Below are 17727 nucleotides of genomic sequence, written 5' to 3'. Positions count from 1 at the left end.
ATGTTCTTTCCACTTCTCTGGCAGAAACAAATTGTGTCCGAGAACCATTACGCCAAGGTAGGGTTCCGACCTTACTACAGTTGCCAGTATTTGCATTCTAAGCTAGCTAGGAAATCAGTAATCAGCCTTCAATGCAATCCAACGATTTTAGATTAATGTTTTGCTACTGCAAGTCTGCAACTCCCGCGCACAGATTTGTCACGGGATTAACTAAGAAGCATGTTCATGTAATTCAGAAAAAATTTACAAAAGAAGGGAGGAGGTTGACTGGGAAAAATTGAACCCCGTTAAAATTTTCAGATTCACATATGGAGGTGCTTCTCAGGTTCATAAAAACCGAAACGAAACCTGATAATTCTGATAGACATCTGGCTAAGTACAGTATTGAGATCCTATCTATCACAAAGAAAACAAAACCACCATTCTCATCTTCTAATTCCTTTTGCAGGCATACACATTATTCCAGAGGCCGGGAAACAGCAAAATTATGAATAATATTACAGATTGTCGCGAGGACAAATTAATGCTGTCAAGGTGAGTCCCTCCATTTCCAGACTCTCACTTGACCAGTTCCATCACCGGTGAAGAACAAACCCCCAGGACCGACTTCAATTGCTCGAATCTCATTTTTAGCATAAATCTTGCCCCTCTCAGCAAATCTAAGATCAAAGAGAGATCAAATCAGTCATAATCTCCTTCATGTTTTGTTAAGATGAACTCCATTATGAAAATGAAAGATGGGAAACTCACGATGGAAGATCATATACGCGAACACAATTATCATTGCAAGAGCACATCAAGACTGGCTTGGCTTCCGAATCATGCATTCCACATAGATGAAGCACTCCCTGCAGCATAAAATGCCATTAAACTTCCGCAAGTGGATTATGACATGAGGCGCGATGACATGACAAGATGAGCCAGATTCATGATGCTCTTTGCTAGATTCCACAATTGGCAAGCACAAGGAATGCAAAAGAAAGTCTTGGATTCTTTACAGTTCAATATCTGAGAAAAACTTCTCATATCAGAAAGTTCACACCCCCACCCATCATTAAAATGGATGAGAAAAATAGCGATGAAATTAACTGTGAAATCTCTCACTGAATAAAGCATTCACACCATTGAAATTAAATGCTTTCCAAATGAACCAGGATAAACTAATGACATAAGGTACACAATTATCCCAGAAAGCAGCTACATGCAGAGCTAAAAGATACCCCAGCCCTTGCAGGAGATTGTGGTAAAAGCTGGGCCATAGATGCTGAAAATTCTCCTCATATCCTTAGTTTTGAGTGGTCAATCAAGTTTCTACCCCTAGAAATCAATCCAAAACAAGGGCAATAAGAGTTAGCTAATTGAACTTCTAAAACATACATGTTCCTCATTGTGTGTGTATGTCACTTCCAAATTTCCACTGTCTGTGGCAACCCAGACCTGCACAAAAAGGCGTTACTTAATCAAATTATTGTACAGCCACATCAGAACTTGAAGAGAGACTAAGACGTGGCCCACCTTTATTGTTTTGTCTAATGAGCATGACAAAAGAAACTGGTCCCAGCAAAGAACAGACATCACAACAGAGGTATGATCTGTCAAAATCTGCATGCACTGCAGAGTTTCGAGATTCCAGACCTACATGAAACAGTGCAGAAAAAGGATCATAAAAATGGCAGATCTTAATTTTGTCTGCATATGACACAATCCACGTCATTCCTCTGAAATTAGATAACCGAAAACTGTCATGAGATGTGATGTACCCTGATTGAATTGTCCATAGAACCAGAGTAAAGCCTATTAGCTCCAACCACTAATGAAACCACACCAAGGGTATGGCCTGTAAGTGATGCAGCTGGCTCAAAGCAATTGGTAGCTGCATTGAACTTCCATGCGAGGATAGATCCATCCTGCATCAGGAGAAAATTCTTTTACTAAAGGAAAAGGTCAAAAATTTAAGTTCACTCTACACACTGGACTGCAAAGAAAGACAGGCACAGTTTTTCCTATCAACAATTTCAGGCAGAAAAAGACATAAACCAGTGGTCATATTAACTTCTGCCGAGAAACAAGGATATACCTGAATACCAGCAAATAGCAGGCCATTACCCACAACCATGGCGTAAACTTGTCCAACAGGACCGCTGAGACTGAGGTCCGCATTATTTTGTGTGTTGTATGCCTACAGTATCACCACTGCTTTATTACTGGCCAAAAACTTCACAATACCAATACAGTTATGGAGAACCATCAAAATAAAATTTTAATAACGATATGAGAGGCATATATACAGCGAAATTGGGAAAAAATGGAGTGTGCTTTCCCACCTTACCTTTACGAGATTTGGTAAACCAACAAACACCCATGGACCTTCACTTATCATACAACCAATTTCACCACCAAGATTGGCCACACCTGCACACTGCAAGACGGACAATAAGAATGGAACTAGTCCAGTCACCTCCACTCAGCAGACAAAATGAACAAAGGCAAGACTCCAATTATAATTCTATGCCTTCAGCATAACCAAATTTCTGGAATAAATACTCATGATCAAGCAAAAACTGTGCTTAGTTGTAATGACAATATAAGCAACACCGGGCACAAACATAGCATTTCATATGATTTTGCAATGCCCTTCAGAGCATCCTAAAAGTAAATTCCTCCCACAAGCCCATAAAAAAAGGCAAGGTAAGAACATTCTTCTAAGCATTTTTAAGCACATCTGTCCTCCAAGGGTCACAGGAGATGGTTAAAAAACTGTCAGTATCCTTCCTCTTAGACAGACAGCCTAAGAAGCAATAACGTGCAAGGACATAGATCGTCCTTTTGGGAATCTTCATCTAAAAAATTCAATAACAGCAGAATTTTTTTTAATTGCTGAAAAGGCCATGATAACATTCTATTTGAAGCCGTTTTGTATATGGACAGTACCCCCTGGGTATTGTCTTAATAAAATCTTTTAATTCAAAAAACAAAGTCTTTCATAACATTATAGATATGAGGATCACATTAAAACTCAGACATCTCCCACAAACTCTCATGTTATAGATGCCGTGCAGCCATGGTCTGCCAAAGAGGTGAATGTATCAGCAAATCACAGCTACAGCGAAATGTCCCATTAAACCTAACGCATTCATCCAAATGCAAAGCCTCATTGCCCCGATTTATGCGTTCAAACGCTTAAGGGCACACAACCCAGTCCATACAGTTAAACCACCTAAGACAGAGAACTTTTGCAATACAAACCGAAAGGAAAAAAAAAAAAAACACGCAACCTGGCCAGACTGACAATCCCAGACTCTTAGAGTCTCATCCTTGCTCCCAGTGTAAAGATTACTAGAGCCGGATGGAAAAGCTATCCCAGTCACAACCTGTTCACACAAAAGATGAGTTTATTTGAACAAAAAAACCAATCAGTCCACTGTCACTGACAAAGCAATTCTAAAACTACATCACAGATCATACAATACAAGAGCATTCACATCAGATCAATCACCTTCTGGTGCCCTTCAAGTTGCGTCAACATATCGAAACAATCACCCAAACTCCAAGAATGCAAGTACCTACACTTATCCCCATAAGTGCAATTCCCTTGGACCCAATAAGTACACAATTTCTCCGTCTTCTTCGCCACGGCATTGCCGCCGTGAACCCGACCCCACGAATTGGACCCGCCCGTGAACTTGGTGCCCCTCCGCAAGAACTGAGACCCCGAATCCTCCGCGAACCGCTTCGGAGCAGCCCCGTTGCTCGACTGGTGCGCCGGGGCGGGCAATTCTCGGTGGAGGAAGGGGCACGGGTGCCTAGTGCACTTGCCCGCTCTCCAGTGGTAACACACCTTCTGCTGCTGCTGCTGCTGCTGCGGATGCTGCCTCGTGGAGTCGGAGGCCGTGGACGGCACGCCGAGCCGCTGAAACACGCGCTTATTCCCGTCCAAATCCATCACGCAAACAGCCTCTAAATCTCCGGCGACGAAAGCCTCTTCCCGCGTCTGTTCCTACGGGAAGGCGATCAATCGAAGCGGCGCCGCGGGACGAGGAAGAGATGGGTATGAGCCCGATCAAGAGAGCGAGCTGCGGGGCTACCAAGAATCTTGCTTCCGCTTCTTCCTCTCGCCGGAGACGCTATCAAGAACAAGAACATGTGCGGCAATCTTTCTTGCTCCGACAGGTCGAAATGGGATTTCGCAAAGTCTCCGACTTTTCTTTCCCGCAGCTCTTACAATCCAAAATCGAACATAAACAAACGAGGTCGCATAAAAGAAGGGATCAAGAGGAGGAGAATCGGAGGTATCGAGGCGAAAAGAATAGGGGAATCGAGAGGGTGAGATTTTGGGATCAGAAACCCTAATTTATGGATATTGACAGGGGCTTCAAAGATTTTGGGGATGCGATATATGGGAACGATGATGCAACGATTCGGGGAAAGGAAAGCTCTGGGGATGATCAACGCGTCCGATTTACGAGATGCGTTCTTTACCAAAATTGGCCCATGGGACTATCCGGGCCGGGCCGGGCTTTCCTTGTTTTGATCGTGCCTGCTCCAAGCCCGCTGCCTAAAGCCGAGGGTGATCGGTTCCCACCCTGGAACCGAGAACCGAATCGGCCGATCCCGGTTCAGTTCCAAGTTGTCCCCGGAACCGGAAAAAGTGTCAAAAAAGTCATAAACTTTTTGTGTTGGTGCCAATTGAGTTATAAACCTTTTTTTTTGTGCCAATCAAGTCCTAAATCTTTTATTTTTATGCCAATTCAGTCATTCCTGCTAATTTTGGCTGGATTTTACTGATGTGGAAACTAGTCGGGCGGCGCTGACGTAGACAACTTTTAACGATCTTTTTCATATTTTTTTTGAATTTTTACTTATTTTTTTTTTATTATTTTCTTTTCTTTTTCTTTTTTTTTCCTCCCCCACCTTCCCTCCTCCAGTCGGTCGCAAGACCAGCAACCAACCAGAGGCCAGAGCCCAGCGAGGTCTGGCGAGCCTCACCGGCCACTGGCCAGGCTCGCCCTCGCCAGCGACGGCGAAGGCGAGCCTCGTCGGTGGCTGGGCGAGGCTCCAGCCCTCACCAAAGGTCGCGAGGTTGCGGCCTGCAACCTCGCAGCCTCTGGCGAGGGCAAGGGCGAGCCTCGCCATGGCTGGGCGAGGCACGCTAGAGGCGAGGTTGGCCTCCTCGTCGGTCTCTGGCCTCTGGCCGGTCGATGGTCCGTCGACCGGTTGGAGGAAGGAGGGTGGGGAAGGAAAAAAAAAAGAAAAAACAAAGAAAAAATGGAAAAAATATTATTAAAAATTATCCACGTCAGCAAAATCCGGCCAAAATTAGCCGGAATGACTAAATTGGCACAAAGACAAAAGGTTTAGGACTCAATTGACACCAAAAAAAAGTTTAGGACTTAATTGACATCAATGCAAAAGGTTTATGACTTTTTTGACACTTTTCCCCTCCGGAACCAGTGGTGTATCTTTTTTTCTTCCATGATCTAATACCTACATGGTGCACTATACTGGCTGACGTGAACATATTATACTTGCGGATCGGGTGCTTTCGGATTGACACATTACATGAATATGAACTCCTGCAAAAGAAGTTTTGAAATTTCCGTAAGATTTCATATTCCAAAGGCTGCCAAAGCATTGGAGGAGAAGTAAAAGAACGAACCATAACGAGCCTCACCATGAAGCACGCTTCAAAACAACTAAACGGCACGTTCAGTGTCCACTCCCAAAAAATTAAATAAAAAAGAGAAACAAGGCATATCAATTTGGTTCCCGAAATCAGTGGAAATCACCCAAAACAGGCCGGTCTGGTTCTCAGGTTGGATTGGGACCAGTGTTCACCCCCAGCCTAAGTTACGAACAAAAGTTAGTTTGTTAAGGTTTATTCAATGTCCTTCTAGTATCATCAGCGTCAGTTTGTGGGAGCTTCCTTATATATTAACGTGTTGGACCGTTTATGCTCTTTGCGGCCTAGATCTAAGTAATTGAAAGTTTACGAAATGCAATATGACAGTGATTAGCGAGTAATTATCGAATGAATCGAGCTTGATGTTGTCGCAAAGTCGATAATCAAGCTCAATGCCTCCACCGTCAATATCTCCAATCAAATGGTAATGTAAAGAATGCTTTGTTAGCTCCCCCCCGTCTCATCTCAATTCTTTTCACTCGCGTCGACCAAATCAAGCATTAGCATCGATAGACCAATGACTGTTTCTGCTCCCGGTAATGATTCAGGATTCGACTTCAGTACCTCTTGTTCCATCTCTCAACTTCGGACTTTGCATTTTGCAATATGATTTGGTCTTCAAAACTTCTGCTTACGGAAGAACGGAGTATAATAAACCATAATGGAGCACATCATGTTAGCTGCATATAGTTATTACTCATGGCAGCTCAAAGCTTTCAATTACAGTTTCAGGAAACATGCCATGCTAAACAAAAGAACGATGACAGAAAAGACCAAAAACTGCAGGAGCTCCAAACAAATCGACACGATGCAAAGAGAGGTTTCTTATGCTTTTGACATCAGGAATGAAGTTGCGACCATATCTGCAGAACTACCCATGAGAGCAGGAGATGTCATCCACAAACCTCCTAAGAAAGTCAATCTTGTCACCGGGAATGGGCGCGTGGGCCTTTGGATTAGAGGGATATAATCTCACAAGGCATGTTAAGAAGTTGCTGCCTGGAACTAGTTTAGTCAGAGTAAGTCTTGTAAACCGAGACTGAGAAAAGGCAAAATGAAGAAACCTCGAGCATTGGTTATTCAGTGAAGGAAATTGCCACACATTCCAGAGCTCACCCATGATAACCGAACACTCCATTCACTCAACTAAAAACGAGTATTTCCAGAATCATAAGCACCAACACACTCGAGTTGAGAGGAAATACAGATCCGGATTTTCGTAAATGAGCCGTGCCCAAGTCTCATAACTCAAGAAATCTGAAGACCATCCATTACCAAGCAAACTCAGAATGCTTGAAGTGAGCACATAGGTTGCCCTTGGTGAACATAGAAGAGATGGACAGCCCAAGAAAATGTCAAATTAATGGTCTGGCCCCAAAGGTAACTCAGTACCAAATTCAATGAGGGAAAAAGCTTCATTTGTGAAATAGATTGCACTTAGTAAATACCAGATCAACGTGAGTAGCATGTCTGTATCAACAAGTGGCAATCAGGATATCTAATAGAAGCAGAGCAAAATTGTATAAATCAACAAGGCTTTAATGCGGCTAGTAAGCAAGCAAGATAGGATACAGAGTGAGGATTGTACTCTCATACACTATAATATGTACATCGGTAAAATGCTGCCATCTGACATCTATACCTTTCCTCTGAAATCCTTGTGCTAACTAGCAAGCTTGAAGGCATCGATGAAGAGTCCGTAGGTGAAACCCATCTTGAAATTATTGAGAAGAGCGACGGGGAAAGTAACCTTTGGCCGGCTGTAGTAAAACCTGGTTACATACTCCGTCAAGAGAACACAGAGTACAGCAGCAATGACATCGTTCACCCCTAATGCTCCGAACGACAAGGAGATTGTTTGCGCAACATAAAAGCCCCCTAGAAGAGAAATCCCACCGAAGAGCGCTCTCCGAGGACGACTACGGAAGTAATTCCTCGAGATCTCGGGGACAATTCTAATGATGTCTATCAGTCTGCGAGGCCTCTCATCGTCTTGGACGGCTCGGACTCTGAAGGAAGCAGAAGGGACCCTCAAAACAAGCATCCCGAATTTACCTCGAGGAGAACGGGGGCAGGGACTGGAGCCCCACTTAAAGACCCCCGGAGTAGCTAGGCTCAAAGGATGCGCCATTCCAGACGCTGGAAGGGTTTACCTATAACAGAGAAATCGAAATCACTTCAATGAAAAAAGAGAACTAGAGAAAGGTCGCGAAAAGGCCTAAATTTCAAGGAGCTTGTCAAAGAGGGACGAATGGGCAACTAGACTCTCGCAAAACAGGCCAATCTCCAACCGAATTGGACAGCAATGTTCCAGATATTCAACTTGTGTTCGAGCTTTTCGCAATCCAGAACATGGTGTGAAGACCAAATGAACGAACACAGACGGCATATTCTATCCACATGGAAGAACCAAATCGAAGGTGAAGCCCGGCGAGTAGCAGGGACGACAGTAGGTCGTAGTACCAAATTGAAACAAAATCGCTTCCCTTTCTGAACATCTTAACGAGATTACTAATCAAAAAGCACGCATTCATTCGCAAAGAAGATTCGGCGACGAGAGAGAGAGAGAGAAGCACCTTGGTCGAGTGTCAGTGAGGAGAAGGTGCTGATGCTCAGCTCACTGACGCAGGGCTTGCAGTTGCGGGTGGCGGAATAGTTTCATCCGCATCATCCATCCCAGGCCAGGTCAGGCCAGGCGAAGGAGAAGACAGCTTTGTCATAGGTAATTTCTTCTGGGTCTGCTCTCTGTCTACATTCGTGGGCCTTATCCAATCCTGTCGGTCAGGCCTGTTCCATGTCATGCTTTTTTACCCTTTAAATTCTTAGCCCATATCCGAACGCGATACAACACATTAGTAGGAAAATACAAGCAAATACAATTGTGCTTAAACGTATTCTAAGTTATTCTCCAATTCGACACGGTCTTGTTTGAAGTAACTAGCTTTTGAGTTGCAATTTTGTCCCTCATATAGCATCATGAAGGCATGATTCATGTCTGATAATTTTATATGCAGTTTTCAACGAATTCATTACTATTTGAGATTGAGATTGTCTTTTACGATTTGCTTTATTAAATAAATAGATTATAGACTATTCATTTGTGCCTCACAACCTTGCCAGTCCCTGAAATTTTATTTTTTTTGGTTATGAAAAACCTAACAAGCCTACAGTGCATTTGAGAATAGTTTACCCATTTTAAAGAGCACTATCTGATTCACAATCACTAACATAGCGCGCTCCGTATGAGCCACAGAAGACAGAAAAAAGTGGATGAGATCTTCGTTACCACGCTTTAGACCGCGGATGATAATCAGAGGACAAGGTAAGTTAGCGCATTCGACTCCGTATAATGCAAAATATAGTCAGATATTATTAATAATATGTACTGTGAGGTATATGCGATATGATGCCGCCAAAACGGTCCACGGTCACCTATTGCAGAATGCGGTGAAAAGAGTAGAGAGGCCGATCCTCTTGAACGAGAAACTGTCGTCACTTTGCTTTCTCATCTGCAGTACAGCAGAGGGGGCGTGAATGAAGCTGCATGTGGGGACTTAACACTTGTTTGCCAAATGACCGAGAAAGGTATCATCTTGTGACTCGCACACCTTTCAAGCACCTTTCAAGCGACATGTAAAACATCGATCCTTATAAGGAACTCTAGGATCATTCAAAAGCCAGCCTCTGTGTGCCAACTAAGGCAGCATATTGACCCTTCTTAGCCAAGAGCTCAAAGTGAGTCCCCAGTTCTGCAATCCTCCCATCTGAACAAAGTGCAATTTGGTGGGCATTCTGAACCGTACTCAATCTATGAGCAATCACCAATGTCGTTCGCCCGTTCATCAGATGGTTTAGGGCATCCTGGACAAGGCGCTCACTTACCGCATCCAAGGCGCTGGTTGCCTGCATCAAAGCACATCAACGACATTTTGAACAAAAAGAATGAAACCCCCCGCTCCCCCCCCAACCCTTTTCTCTTTAGAGTTTCTATCGTTGGGAACCAAAAAGAAGCAAAAGAGACCTACCTCATCCAGTATTAGTATTGGAGCATTCTTTAGTAGAGCTCTGGCAATAGCAACTCTCTGCAGGTCAAAAACAAAGCGTCAATCTCTCTCTCACAAATTCACAACCAAACTTTCTCTTACCTGCCTCTGGCCTCCACTTAGAAGGCCTCCTCGCTCGCCAACTAATGTGTCATAACCCTTTCAACAAGAAAAACATTTAGCAGACAATGTATAGGAGTGGTCAACTACGAAAGTAAAACATGAGGATGCAGTTGGAAGAGTAAGAAAGACCTGGGGAAGAGAAATTATGAACTCATGAGCATTAGCTGCTTTGGCTGCCTTTATCACATCATCCTTGGAAACGTTATCATCTGGAAGGCCATAAGCAATATTTTCTCCAACAGACACAGAAAAAAGAACAGGTTCCTGCACCATATACGTATTTATTTTGTATTGTTTAGGAGTAAATCAGGAGGATTTATCCAAATCAAGAATACTGCAAAGTGTAGAAGTTAAATTAAATGGCTATTTCTTATAAAAGTCAAATGGAACAGCACACTATGCAAGAAGAAACAAACCCGCCCAGATAAAATACAGCACCAATCCTAAAAAGAGACTGATCTCTATCCTACAAGAACTTCCCGATTACAAATACCGACTAGAGTTAAGCTGTTTTGGGTTTTTTGATGCTTTTAATACACTCACGCTCAGTCCACTCACATGTAACAAGAACCTGCAAAGGCAACAGGTCCAACCTGAAAATGAGTATATACTTAGAAGAAACAAACCCGCCCGGATAAAATACAGCACCAATCCCAAAAACGAGACTGATCTCTATCCTACAAGAACTTCCCGATTACAAATACCGACTAGAGTTAAGCTGTTTTGGGTTTTTCAGTGCTTTTAATACACTCACGCCCAGTCCACTCACATGTAACAAGAACATGCAAAGGCAACAGGTCCAACCTGAAAGTGAGTATATACTCAGAAATGTGTCTCACTTGTCACTTGTAATCATGGCAAGACAAAACTGACATTTACAGAACCCTGAGAAGATCTAGTCAACAAAATTCAGAATCATTAAAGTAGAACAACACCAGGGGCGCCTGATGAAGAAATGCTCCTCTAGATGTCAATTGTCACCAACTTGATTTCTTATTGCTGATTTTAATGTCAGACGATAGTCACTGCAGATGTTAACTAAATCACAACGGAGACGACAAATTGAAGACGGTAAATAAGTAATCCCCCGAATTGATTCATATGATCCTTAAATCGTAAAACACAGATTAAAGATTCGAGAAAATACTTGATTTACGATGGAAACAGCCTGGGCCCATTCACGTTTATCAAATGTTCGTACATCCTCTCCTGCAACAGTTATGCGACCTTTGGTTGGCTGTATAAATTAAAATCAAGTAAAAGACTTTTCAAGGATGATACAAGGATTTAGTGTTAAACAAGGAGATAGGAAATGCTAAATACTTATTAGTAAACCTCGTAAAAGCGAGACAGTAGCTGTACAATTGTACTTTTTCCTGCACCACTTGGTCCGACCAGAGCAGTCACATTCCCGCATTTAAGTGTCAAATTTAAGCCACTCAGGATTTCCATGTCAGGCCTTAAGGGATATGAGAAGTGCACATCTGCAGAAATTGGTAAGTCATTACAAGAGTGGTTTCTTATAAAGAAAGTCAAGTACTCAAAAAGAAAAGACGTACTCCAATTTAATCATGCTGCAAGATGGTTAATGTTCAACAGTCCGCAATTGAAATTTTAACAGGACACTATTTTAAATATTTTTTAGCTTGAGAGCAAACAATGAAAAATATCTTATACTACCACTGAGATTGAGAAACTGACCCATTCTCTGGAACCCACATTTTAAATTTCTCCTGAGACAACTATTTTATTATTGATGTCATTTCTAGAATTTCTTTTGCACATATCAAAGAGAGAAGAGAGAAGACATACATGAAACATAAGATAGACAACTTTATCGAAGCTAAAAGAGAATGCACAGATGATTTACGATACCTTCAAGAGTCACGTCGCCTGACCATGCTAAACTGCAAACACTGCTAGCTGATTTCAAGGCTGACATGTAATGCATACTAGGTGACAGAACTTCCTCATCAAACCCATTGACCAGGAATAGTTTGTGATTTTCATCATGTGATTCTTTTATATGCATCTCTCTTTCTAACCCATAAGCAAGGGCTTTATCAATTTCTACACCTGACAAAACAGTGTTAATCCTTTCAACAGCAGAAAGAGCGCCACGAAGATCACCAAAAGTGTTGACAAGTCCTTGAACCTGAAGATGATTATCCATCACTTAATAAAGAGAGGGAAGAAAAGAAAAAAGACAATGCATGAGAATGCTAAAGGAAGGAAGAGCTTACAGCAAATGTTAACGTGAAGGTATATCCAATAAAGGATGCCATAGTCCCCACTGATATAGCACCCTACGAGCAACGTGGAAATTTGAAATCAATCTAAGCTTCAGTAAACAGACACACACACACACACACACACACATTATATATATATATATAAAGGTAGAAAATAGCCAGTATACAGCAACCTCTTGCCCATCTGTAAATTGAGAGCTAACAAGTAGGGCACATCTGCTTGATAATGAGTTGAATCCGTACTTTTATGGTACCTTTAATCTGAAGCATAAACACACAATAGAATTCCAAACACTACTAGAGGTCATAGGAAGCTTTTAGGTTGTAAACAAGCTAAGTAATTATCTTGACTGATGGCGTAACCAGAAGTTGGATGAGGACAAGCCAACTTCATAGTCTGTGCCTATAAGATAATACTCTGCCTGTCTCATCTGCTCCGCTGATGACAACAACAGGTGGAGGAACAGAAAGCCCTCGTGGTGGCAAGTATTTACAAAGAGACCATCTTCTTGAAACAAGAACCCAACTGTTCTTTCTTGCAATCAGAGGAAACAAAGTGTCTTTTGCACAAGATGCATGCATGTTTCTTTTTCCAGTTTTAACTTCCAAGAGAAAACATCTGAGTGATACACATACAATTTGTAGACTAAAAAAAACCTATATTCCCACCTTCAAGGCAGATAATTATACCAATTAGCCAGCATATGCACCAACAAAAATGTGGAGATTTAGGTTTTGTTAGAATGTGAAGATTATGTTCGGACAACAAGTTGATTTATGTTTACGGTATGCTCACCGCTTTCACTTTACTTCCTCCAAGACAGTACAAGGCCAATAAAGAAATATAAACAGCAACTCTAGTCAGAGATTCATTGACAGATTTAAAAGAGCCAATCTTCATGCCACTGTTCTGATACGCCAGAACCTGCAAAGAAAATATGAAGTCCACTCAGAACATCGAGGAGATTCCTCCATCAGCAAAATAACAGCTTAAGGGTTTACACCAAACCTGACTACCAAATATCATCATTTGCCGCTTCTCACCGCCAAACGATCTAACCTGTCAGAATATTAACAAATAAATTAGGAATCAGTATCTGCATAACTAAATCCCAAATAAGAACACTGACGAGCTGCTGCAATCATACATCACTTCGATATCTCCACTTACTGTGCGAATTGCAGACAGCGTTTCTGTGACACAATCTGCTATGGATGCTTGCGCCAAACCATGAGCTTTAAAAACAGGTACAGTTGATCTTTTGTATACAGCTAAAAAAAATTGAGGAACACTCAATATTAAAAGAAAAGAGGTATAGTGGGCAAAACCACCATCAAAAGGACAGAGGCCTACGTAAAGTCTCTGAAAGCAAGATGGATAAGGTCACTACTGATAGAGGAAATTTTAGAAGCTCTTAAGAAGAATGATCATGAAAAAAAGAGTTGTGATTAGCCAGAATCAAATTGAATAAATGGTAACTGAAAGTTTACAGATTTTTCATTTGTTAATCATTACTGAAAATAGAGTTGAAAAATCTTGGTTGATAAAAATTTCTGTTCCTTTAATCCAAACTATAAAGTTCATCATCAAATGTTTATAGGCTAATTCTTAGGCATTCATGGTTGAATTTACTTATATGACTTCTCATATTATCCTCACTCTTTTTATTCAAAAAAATCATGGTTGAAAACTTGAAATTATTTATAAGACCTCTTGTCGTCCTCTATCACATATATCTTTTATTCGAAAACAACCAAATTTCAATTTGAACCATCTTTCATTCCCAAAAACAATGAGGAATAATGAGTACAAAAGGGGAATCACACACTGAAGTGCCAGCTTGTTTCAGTCTCAAAGAAAGATTACCAACAAATACTGATACGGTCAGCATCAACACGCCCAGAACTGGTGCAAGTTGGGGGGAGAGAGTAAAGAGAATGCATATCGTCCCAACAACCTACAAGTATAAGGACATGTAATTAAAACTATAGTTATTGCGGAGAACTCCAATAAATAGCAAGCTCAGATTAGGATGTAAGAAAGCATGCTTCCGAGCACACGTGATAATAGTTCTATTCTGCCAGTCAAAGAGTTGGGCCAGTTCTGTCGTACGGTATAAGAAGACAAGCAAATATCATCAGAGTGAGAGATGATTATTGCACATGCTCACAGTTAAGCAACTTAAGCTCACATTTTTCTTAATGTAGAGTAGCTTGCCTCAGAAAGCGCCCTGAATCCACGATCCCTTGAGATATTTTCGCTCACAACACCTTTCAGGGAACCCAAATCAGAAGTCAACAAACCAGTAAGTTCTCCAACCTGTAGATGGCCATGTTGTTAATCAAATGGCAATATTATCACTGAAAGAGCTTAGGTCTGCGGATATAACTCAAGTATCTTTAATATGTCTACTTGTGTACCAAGATGAAAGAAACAAAAGGCAGAGACAATAAGCTGAGCAAGGATTCTGGGGGAAGAGGATGAAGAATAAAAGTTTAAGTTTGAAATGATAATTCACAATAGGTTTGTTTGTCTATTTGGCAAACCAACAAGTTCCATTTATTTGCTATAGTTCCTCAACGAGTATCCTGGATAAATCTAATTGATTTCGGCATCTGATCTGTCTCATGTCTCACTAGAACCAATACTACCTCAACTTTATAAGATACAAAAAGATACAGCTGTCTTTCCATTGTCCACATAATATTTTCTTGGGCGTAACCGAAAAAGGATTAGTTAGCACACCTTGTAGCGATCAAAGAATTCCACCTGCACAGAAGCAACAGTAACACGTCAAGAATCTATGGCGATGGCATAGTCGCAGAAACCTAACCAGTGACGTAAAACAGTGATATAGAAAAAGCACTAATTAGGATTGACCCTAATAGTTAAAGCACTTCAACAAGTTTACAGAAAGTCCATCAACCTGATGGTCCAATATTTGCATATGGTTCACGACAACTCTCTGGTGAAAGGATACAACAGGGAAAGGATGGAAAACGCTCTCTTTTGGGAGGGGACCAAAAGGCAGAAAACTTTATTTATTTGAAGAACAATAGGGCTACCAACTTTGCGTCTGTACAAGCTCCTTTGCAACTTCTTTAGCAGGAAAACTGTTTTCTCCCCCTCATCTAACCAGCATGCCTCTCTCTTATTGCTTTTCTTAATTGATGCTCTACTTGTCAAAATCTTTTGGCTTCGTTGAAGAAACACAACGTGCCACACAAAAGTTTCCCGAAGCAAGATTTCTGGGTTTGAGAATAAAAACGAAGGATCTTAAGGTGGGGGGATTTTTTTGGATGGGAGAATGTTTTCCATTACATTCACTTAAATTTAGTTCAGAACAGAATATCTAAAACAGTAATGTCTCGATTTTGTTCTTTGCCAGTAATGTAGTATAAAATATAGTGAAAGGAAGAAGAAATCGATACTGTAATCACATATGCAATATTCTGCATCTCAATCGAGAAGGGAATGACTGCATTTACCTTCTGGATCAAAACTCTTCTGAATAACTGAGCTCTCATGGTCGACATAACCTTCTCCCACACAGTGTTCATGTTCACAACGAACAAAACTGTAAAAACCGGTTCCAACATATACAGAACCCCAATCTTGCCGAGGAGCTTCCACAGCGGCTCCGGTCTCACACCAATGAGCACTTCGAAAAATCTCCCTACCATAATCAATCAATCCAAACGTCGTCAATCGAAACCGACAGCGAAAATGCGTCAAATACCAATAGCAGCACCTCGAAACTTCAGCCTCACACGATCGCTCTCTACTACAAAAAAAGAGGCTTCGTCGTACCATAAGCCATCGAACTCCACAGTTGCGTTACGGAGGAATACCTGAAAAGATGGGCATGGAGAGAGTACAGGTGGTGCAGCCGACGAGAGCGACCGCCGAGGCGCACAGCCTGAGCTTGTGCTCCGCCAGCAAGCTCCACAGAAGCCCCCAAGTAATCACGTCCCTCGGCCGAGGCTCCTCGTCGCCGGAGTCCTTGCCGTCGAACTTCGGGTCGGGCTCGCTGACGATCGGGTCCGAGGCGGGCCCCGTGACGTATGCCCGCGCGATTGAGCTGCTCCCTCTTATACTTCTTCTCCTCCCTCCTCCTACTCCTCCTCCTCCTCCTCCTCCGTCTACAGAGAGCGCGAACGGAATCGGTGGGAAGGCGAGGGCACGGCCCGGTTCGGGTTTGGGTCCGGTTCTGGCCGCGTGGAGTCTGCACGTGCGGAGGCGAGTGAGGGGAGGTCGGAGAAGAGGAGGAAGAGTTGCAGAAGCCATTGATGATGGGTTACGAGGACAGAAGAACAAAACGCACGCACGCACGCACGCACGAAAGAGAGACGGAGGAAGAGGGAGGGAGTTGTCCGAAGTTTTCTGGGATAGACTCGTGTCGAGACGGATGTGTGAGAGTGAGAATATCGTACTTTCAATTTTTTTTTTGTCTTTTTCTTTGAACTTTTTCGGTGCAAACAACAAGGAAAGAAAATGTAACTTTTCCGTCCCGATTAGATCCTCGCTCGATTTGGCTTGCTATTCTTAGAAAACGGACCTAAATGGATCTTATCGCGAATAAAAATTTAAAAGGCTCAATTTAGCTTTAACTAAGGGTACAGCTCCATGGTCGGCCAAATTTTCGTCGTCTGGCTAGCACTCGCATCTCACAGTAGAGATGATCGGTCCCTATCCTAAGTCCTAAAACCTATCAAGCTAGAATCGGTTTCCCAATTTGTAAAACTTGAAAGTTGTTAATCTTGAAACCAAATCGATTGTGAAATTGAGAACTGACATTTTTTAGCCCGGTCTCGGACTAATTCCATGGTCAACTTGGGATTAGTCGGGTGTCGTTCTGGGATTTTTTCTATTTGTAAGTTGGATTATAAGTATATTGACAAGGGGTAGGATTTTTGTTACAGGAATTAGGGGGGATGCTTGATGGTTTAATCACTGTCTTGCCCACACTCATCGCCATCTTTTACTACTTGATGACAATGTTCGTGCATGCATTAAGCCCAAGAATGGCATGTTTGCGAATATCCGTAAGTGTTGATGCATGCTTGACCCATGCAATGTTTTAACTTATAAGAAAGCACATGAATTTTCATGCGAAGAATCTGGTAGAAACATCATGTAAACTCATGGATATTCGCAAAAATGGTAAAGGATCATGCACAGTTGATTGCTCTTCAAAGACTTAAAAAGGGAAATTTCCGAAACTTCTAATCAATCTCAAAAAAAAAGGAAAAGTAAAAGACGACGGCGAGCACGGCATGGTAAGGAAAATGGACAATGACAAGCCAGTGAGACTGTGGTGGTGGCTACGGCGAGAGAGGGAGGCAAGAGCAAGAGAGAGCAAATTGGAGGGCAAGAGACTGAGAGTGAGCGAGGTGGGCGAGTCAATGGGGTTTGCCTCCGCCCTTCAACTAAAAAAAAGCGGATAAATGAGGCGGTTCGGTTTGCTTGATTTTGCACAAAGAACTGGGTTATTTCCTTTTTTTTGATCGGATAATTGGGTTCTTGAGTTGGGAGTTTCTCTTTTACACAAAAAAAAAAAATTTAGGATAGAAGAATTGAAGCTAGAGTTTGGGATTTTTTAGGATATTGGGCCAGCAAAAGAAAGAC

The 17727-nt window shown here is 42.0% G+C and overlaps 3 protein-coding genes across 7 annotated transcripts; all 3 read right to left on the bottom strand.

Annotated features, from left to right (window-relative positions):
- Positions 1-263: 263 nt before the first annotated feature.
- Positions 264-4414, bottom strand: LOC115690933 (zinc finger CCCH domain-containing protein 48-like). The gene is made up of 9 exons (XM_030617434.2): positions 3497-4414; positions 3276-3371; positions 2330-2419; positions 2078-2179; positions 1761-1907; positions 1516-1635; positions 1378-1437; positions 751-848; positions 264-659 (listed from the first exon to the last, which is right to left on the bottom strand). The coding sequence occupies exons 1-9, from the start codon at positions 3941-3943 to the stop codon at positions 530-532; spliced, it is 1290 nt and encodes a 429-aa protein (XP_030473294.1). The 5' UTR covers positions 3944-4414; the 3' UTR covers positions 264-529.
- A 1897-nt stretch (positions 4415-6311) lies between these two features.
- Positions 6312-8406, bottom strand: LOC115690942 (uncharacterized). 3 transcript variants are annotated; one of them, XM_056302835.1, is made up of 3 exons: positions 8257-8406; positions 7323-7833; positions 6312-6719 (listed from the first exon to the last, which is right to left on the bottom strand). In XM_056302835.1, exon 2 carries the CDS (start codon positions 7809-7811, stop codon positions 7344-7346), a length of 468 nt encoding a protein of 155 aa, XP_056158810.1. In that variant the 5' UTR covers positions 7812-7833; positions 8257-8406; the 3' UTR covers positions 6312-6719; positions 7323-7343. The 3 variants fall into 3 exon arrangements, with proteins under 3 accessions (XP_056158810.1, XP_056158811.1, XP_030473309.1); XM_056302836.1 differs by having other exon boundaries at positions 6312-6679; XM_030617449.2 differs by lacking the exon at positions 6312-6719 and having other exon boundaries at positions 7178-7833.
- Positions 8407-9027: 621 nt separating this feature from the next.
- On the bottom strand, positions 9028-16456 carry LOC115690941 (ABC transporter B family member 28). Of its 3 annotated transcripts, XR_004006921.2 has the most exons (17): positions 15951-16456; positions 15588-15775; positions 14845-14868; positions 14317-14418; positions 13966-14056; positions 13270-13370; positions 13108-13158; positions 12895-13023; positions 12090-12152; positions 11722-12001; positions 11182-11330; positions 10994-11083; positions 9976-10110; positions 9826-9882; positions 9706-9762; positions 9289-9583; positions 9028-9189 (listed from the first exon to the last, which is right to left on the bottom strand). XR_004006921.2 is itself a non-coding variant. In XM_030617446.2 (16 exons), the coding sequence occupies exons 1-16, from the start codon at positions 16384-16386 to the stop codon at positions 9347-9349; spliced, it is 2190 nt and encodes a 729-aa protein (XP_030473306.2). In that variant the 5' UTR covers positions 16387-16456; the 3' UTR covers positions 9028-9346. The 3 variants fall into 3 exon arrangements, 2 of the variants coding, with proteins under 2 accessions (XP_030473306.2, XP_056158803.1); XM_030617446.2 differs by having other exon boundaries at positions 9028-9583; XM_056302828.1 differs by having other exon boundaries at positions 9028-9583; positions 11209-11330.
- Positions 16457-17727: the final 1271 nt, after the last annotated feature.

The sequence above is a fragment of the Syzygium oleosum genome, unplaced genomic scaffold (assembly GCF_021117445.2).
Source record: "Syzygium oleosum isolate NSW1041296 unplaced genomic scaffold, Sole_v2.1 Sole_v2.25, whole genome shotgun sequence".
Taxonomy (NCBI): domain Eukaryota; kingdom Viridiplantae; phylum Streptophyta; class Magnoliopsida; order Myrtales; family Myrtaceae; genus Syzygium; species Syzygium oleosum.
This window is presented reverse-complemented; position numbering and strand designations above follow the sequence as displayed.

Excerpts from the sequence above, each read along its gene's own strand:
- LOC115690933 (XM_030617434.2), bottom strand. The coding sequence starts at position 3,943 with ATGGATTTGGACGGGAATAAGCGCGTGTTTCAGCGGCTCGGCGTGCCG. Across the intron at positions 2,420-3,275 it reads GGGATTGTCAGTCTGGCCAG|TGTGCAGGTGTGGCCAATCT; the intron begins GTTGCGTGTTTT and ends TCCGTCTTGCAG. Across the intron at positions 660-750 it reads CGCGTATATGATCTTCCATC|ATTTGCTGAGAGGGGCAAGA; the intron begins GTGAGTTTCCCA and ends CTTTGATCTTAG.
- LOC115690942 (XM_056302835.1), bottom strand. The coding sequence starts at position 7,811 with ATGGCGCATCCTTTGAGCCTAGCTACTCCGGGGGTCTTTAAGTGGGGC.
- LOC115690941 (XM_030617446.2), bottom strand. The coding sequence starts at position 16,386 with ATGGCTTCTGCAACTCTTCCTCCTCTTCTCCGACCTCCCCTCACTCGC. Across the intron at positions 11,084-11,181 it reads TACTGTCTCGCTTTTACGAG|CCAACCAAAGGTCGCATAAC; the intron begins GTTTACTAATAA and ends TAATTTATACAG. Across the intron at positions 10,111-10,993 it reads CTGTTTCCATCGTAAATCAA|GAACCTGTTCTTTTTTCTGT; the intron begins GTATTTTCTCGA and ends TATATGGTGCAG.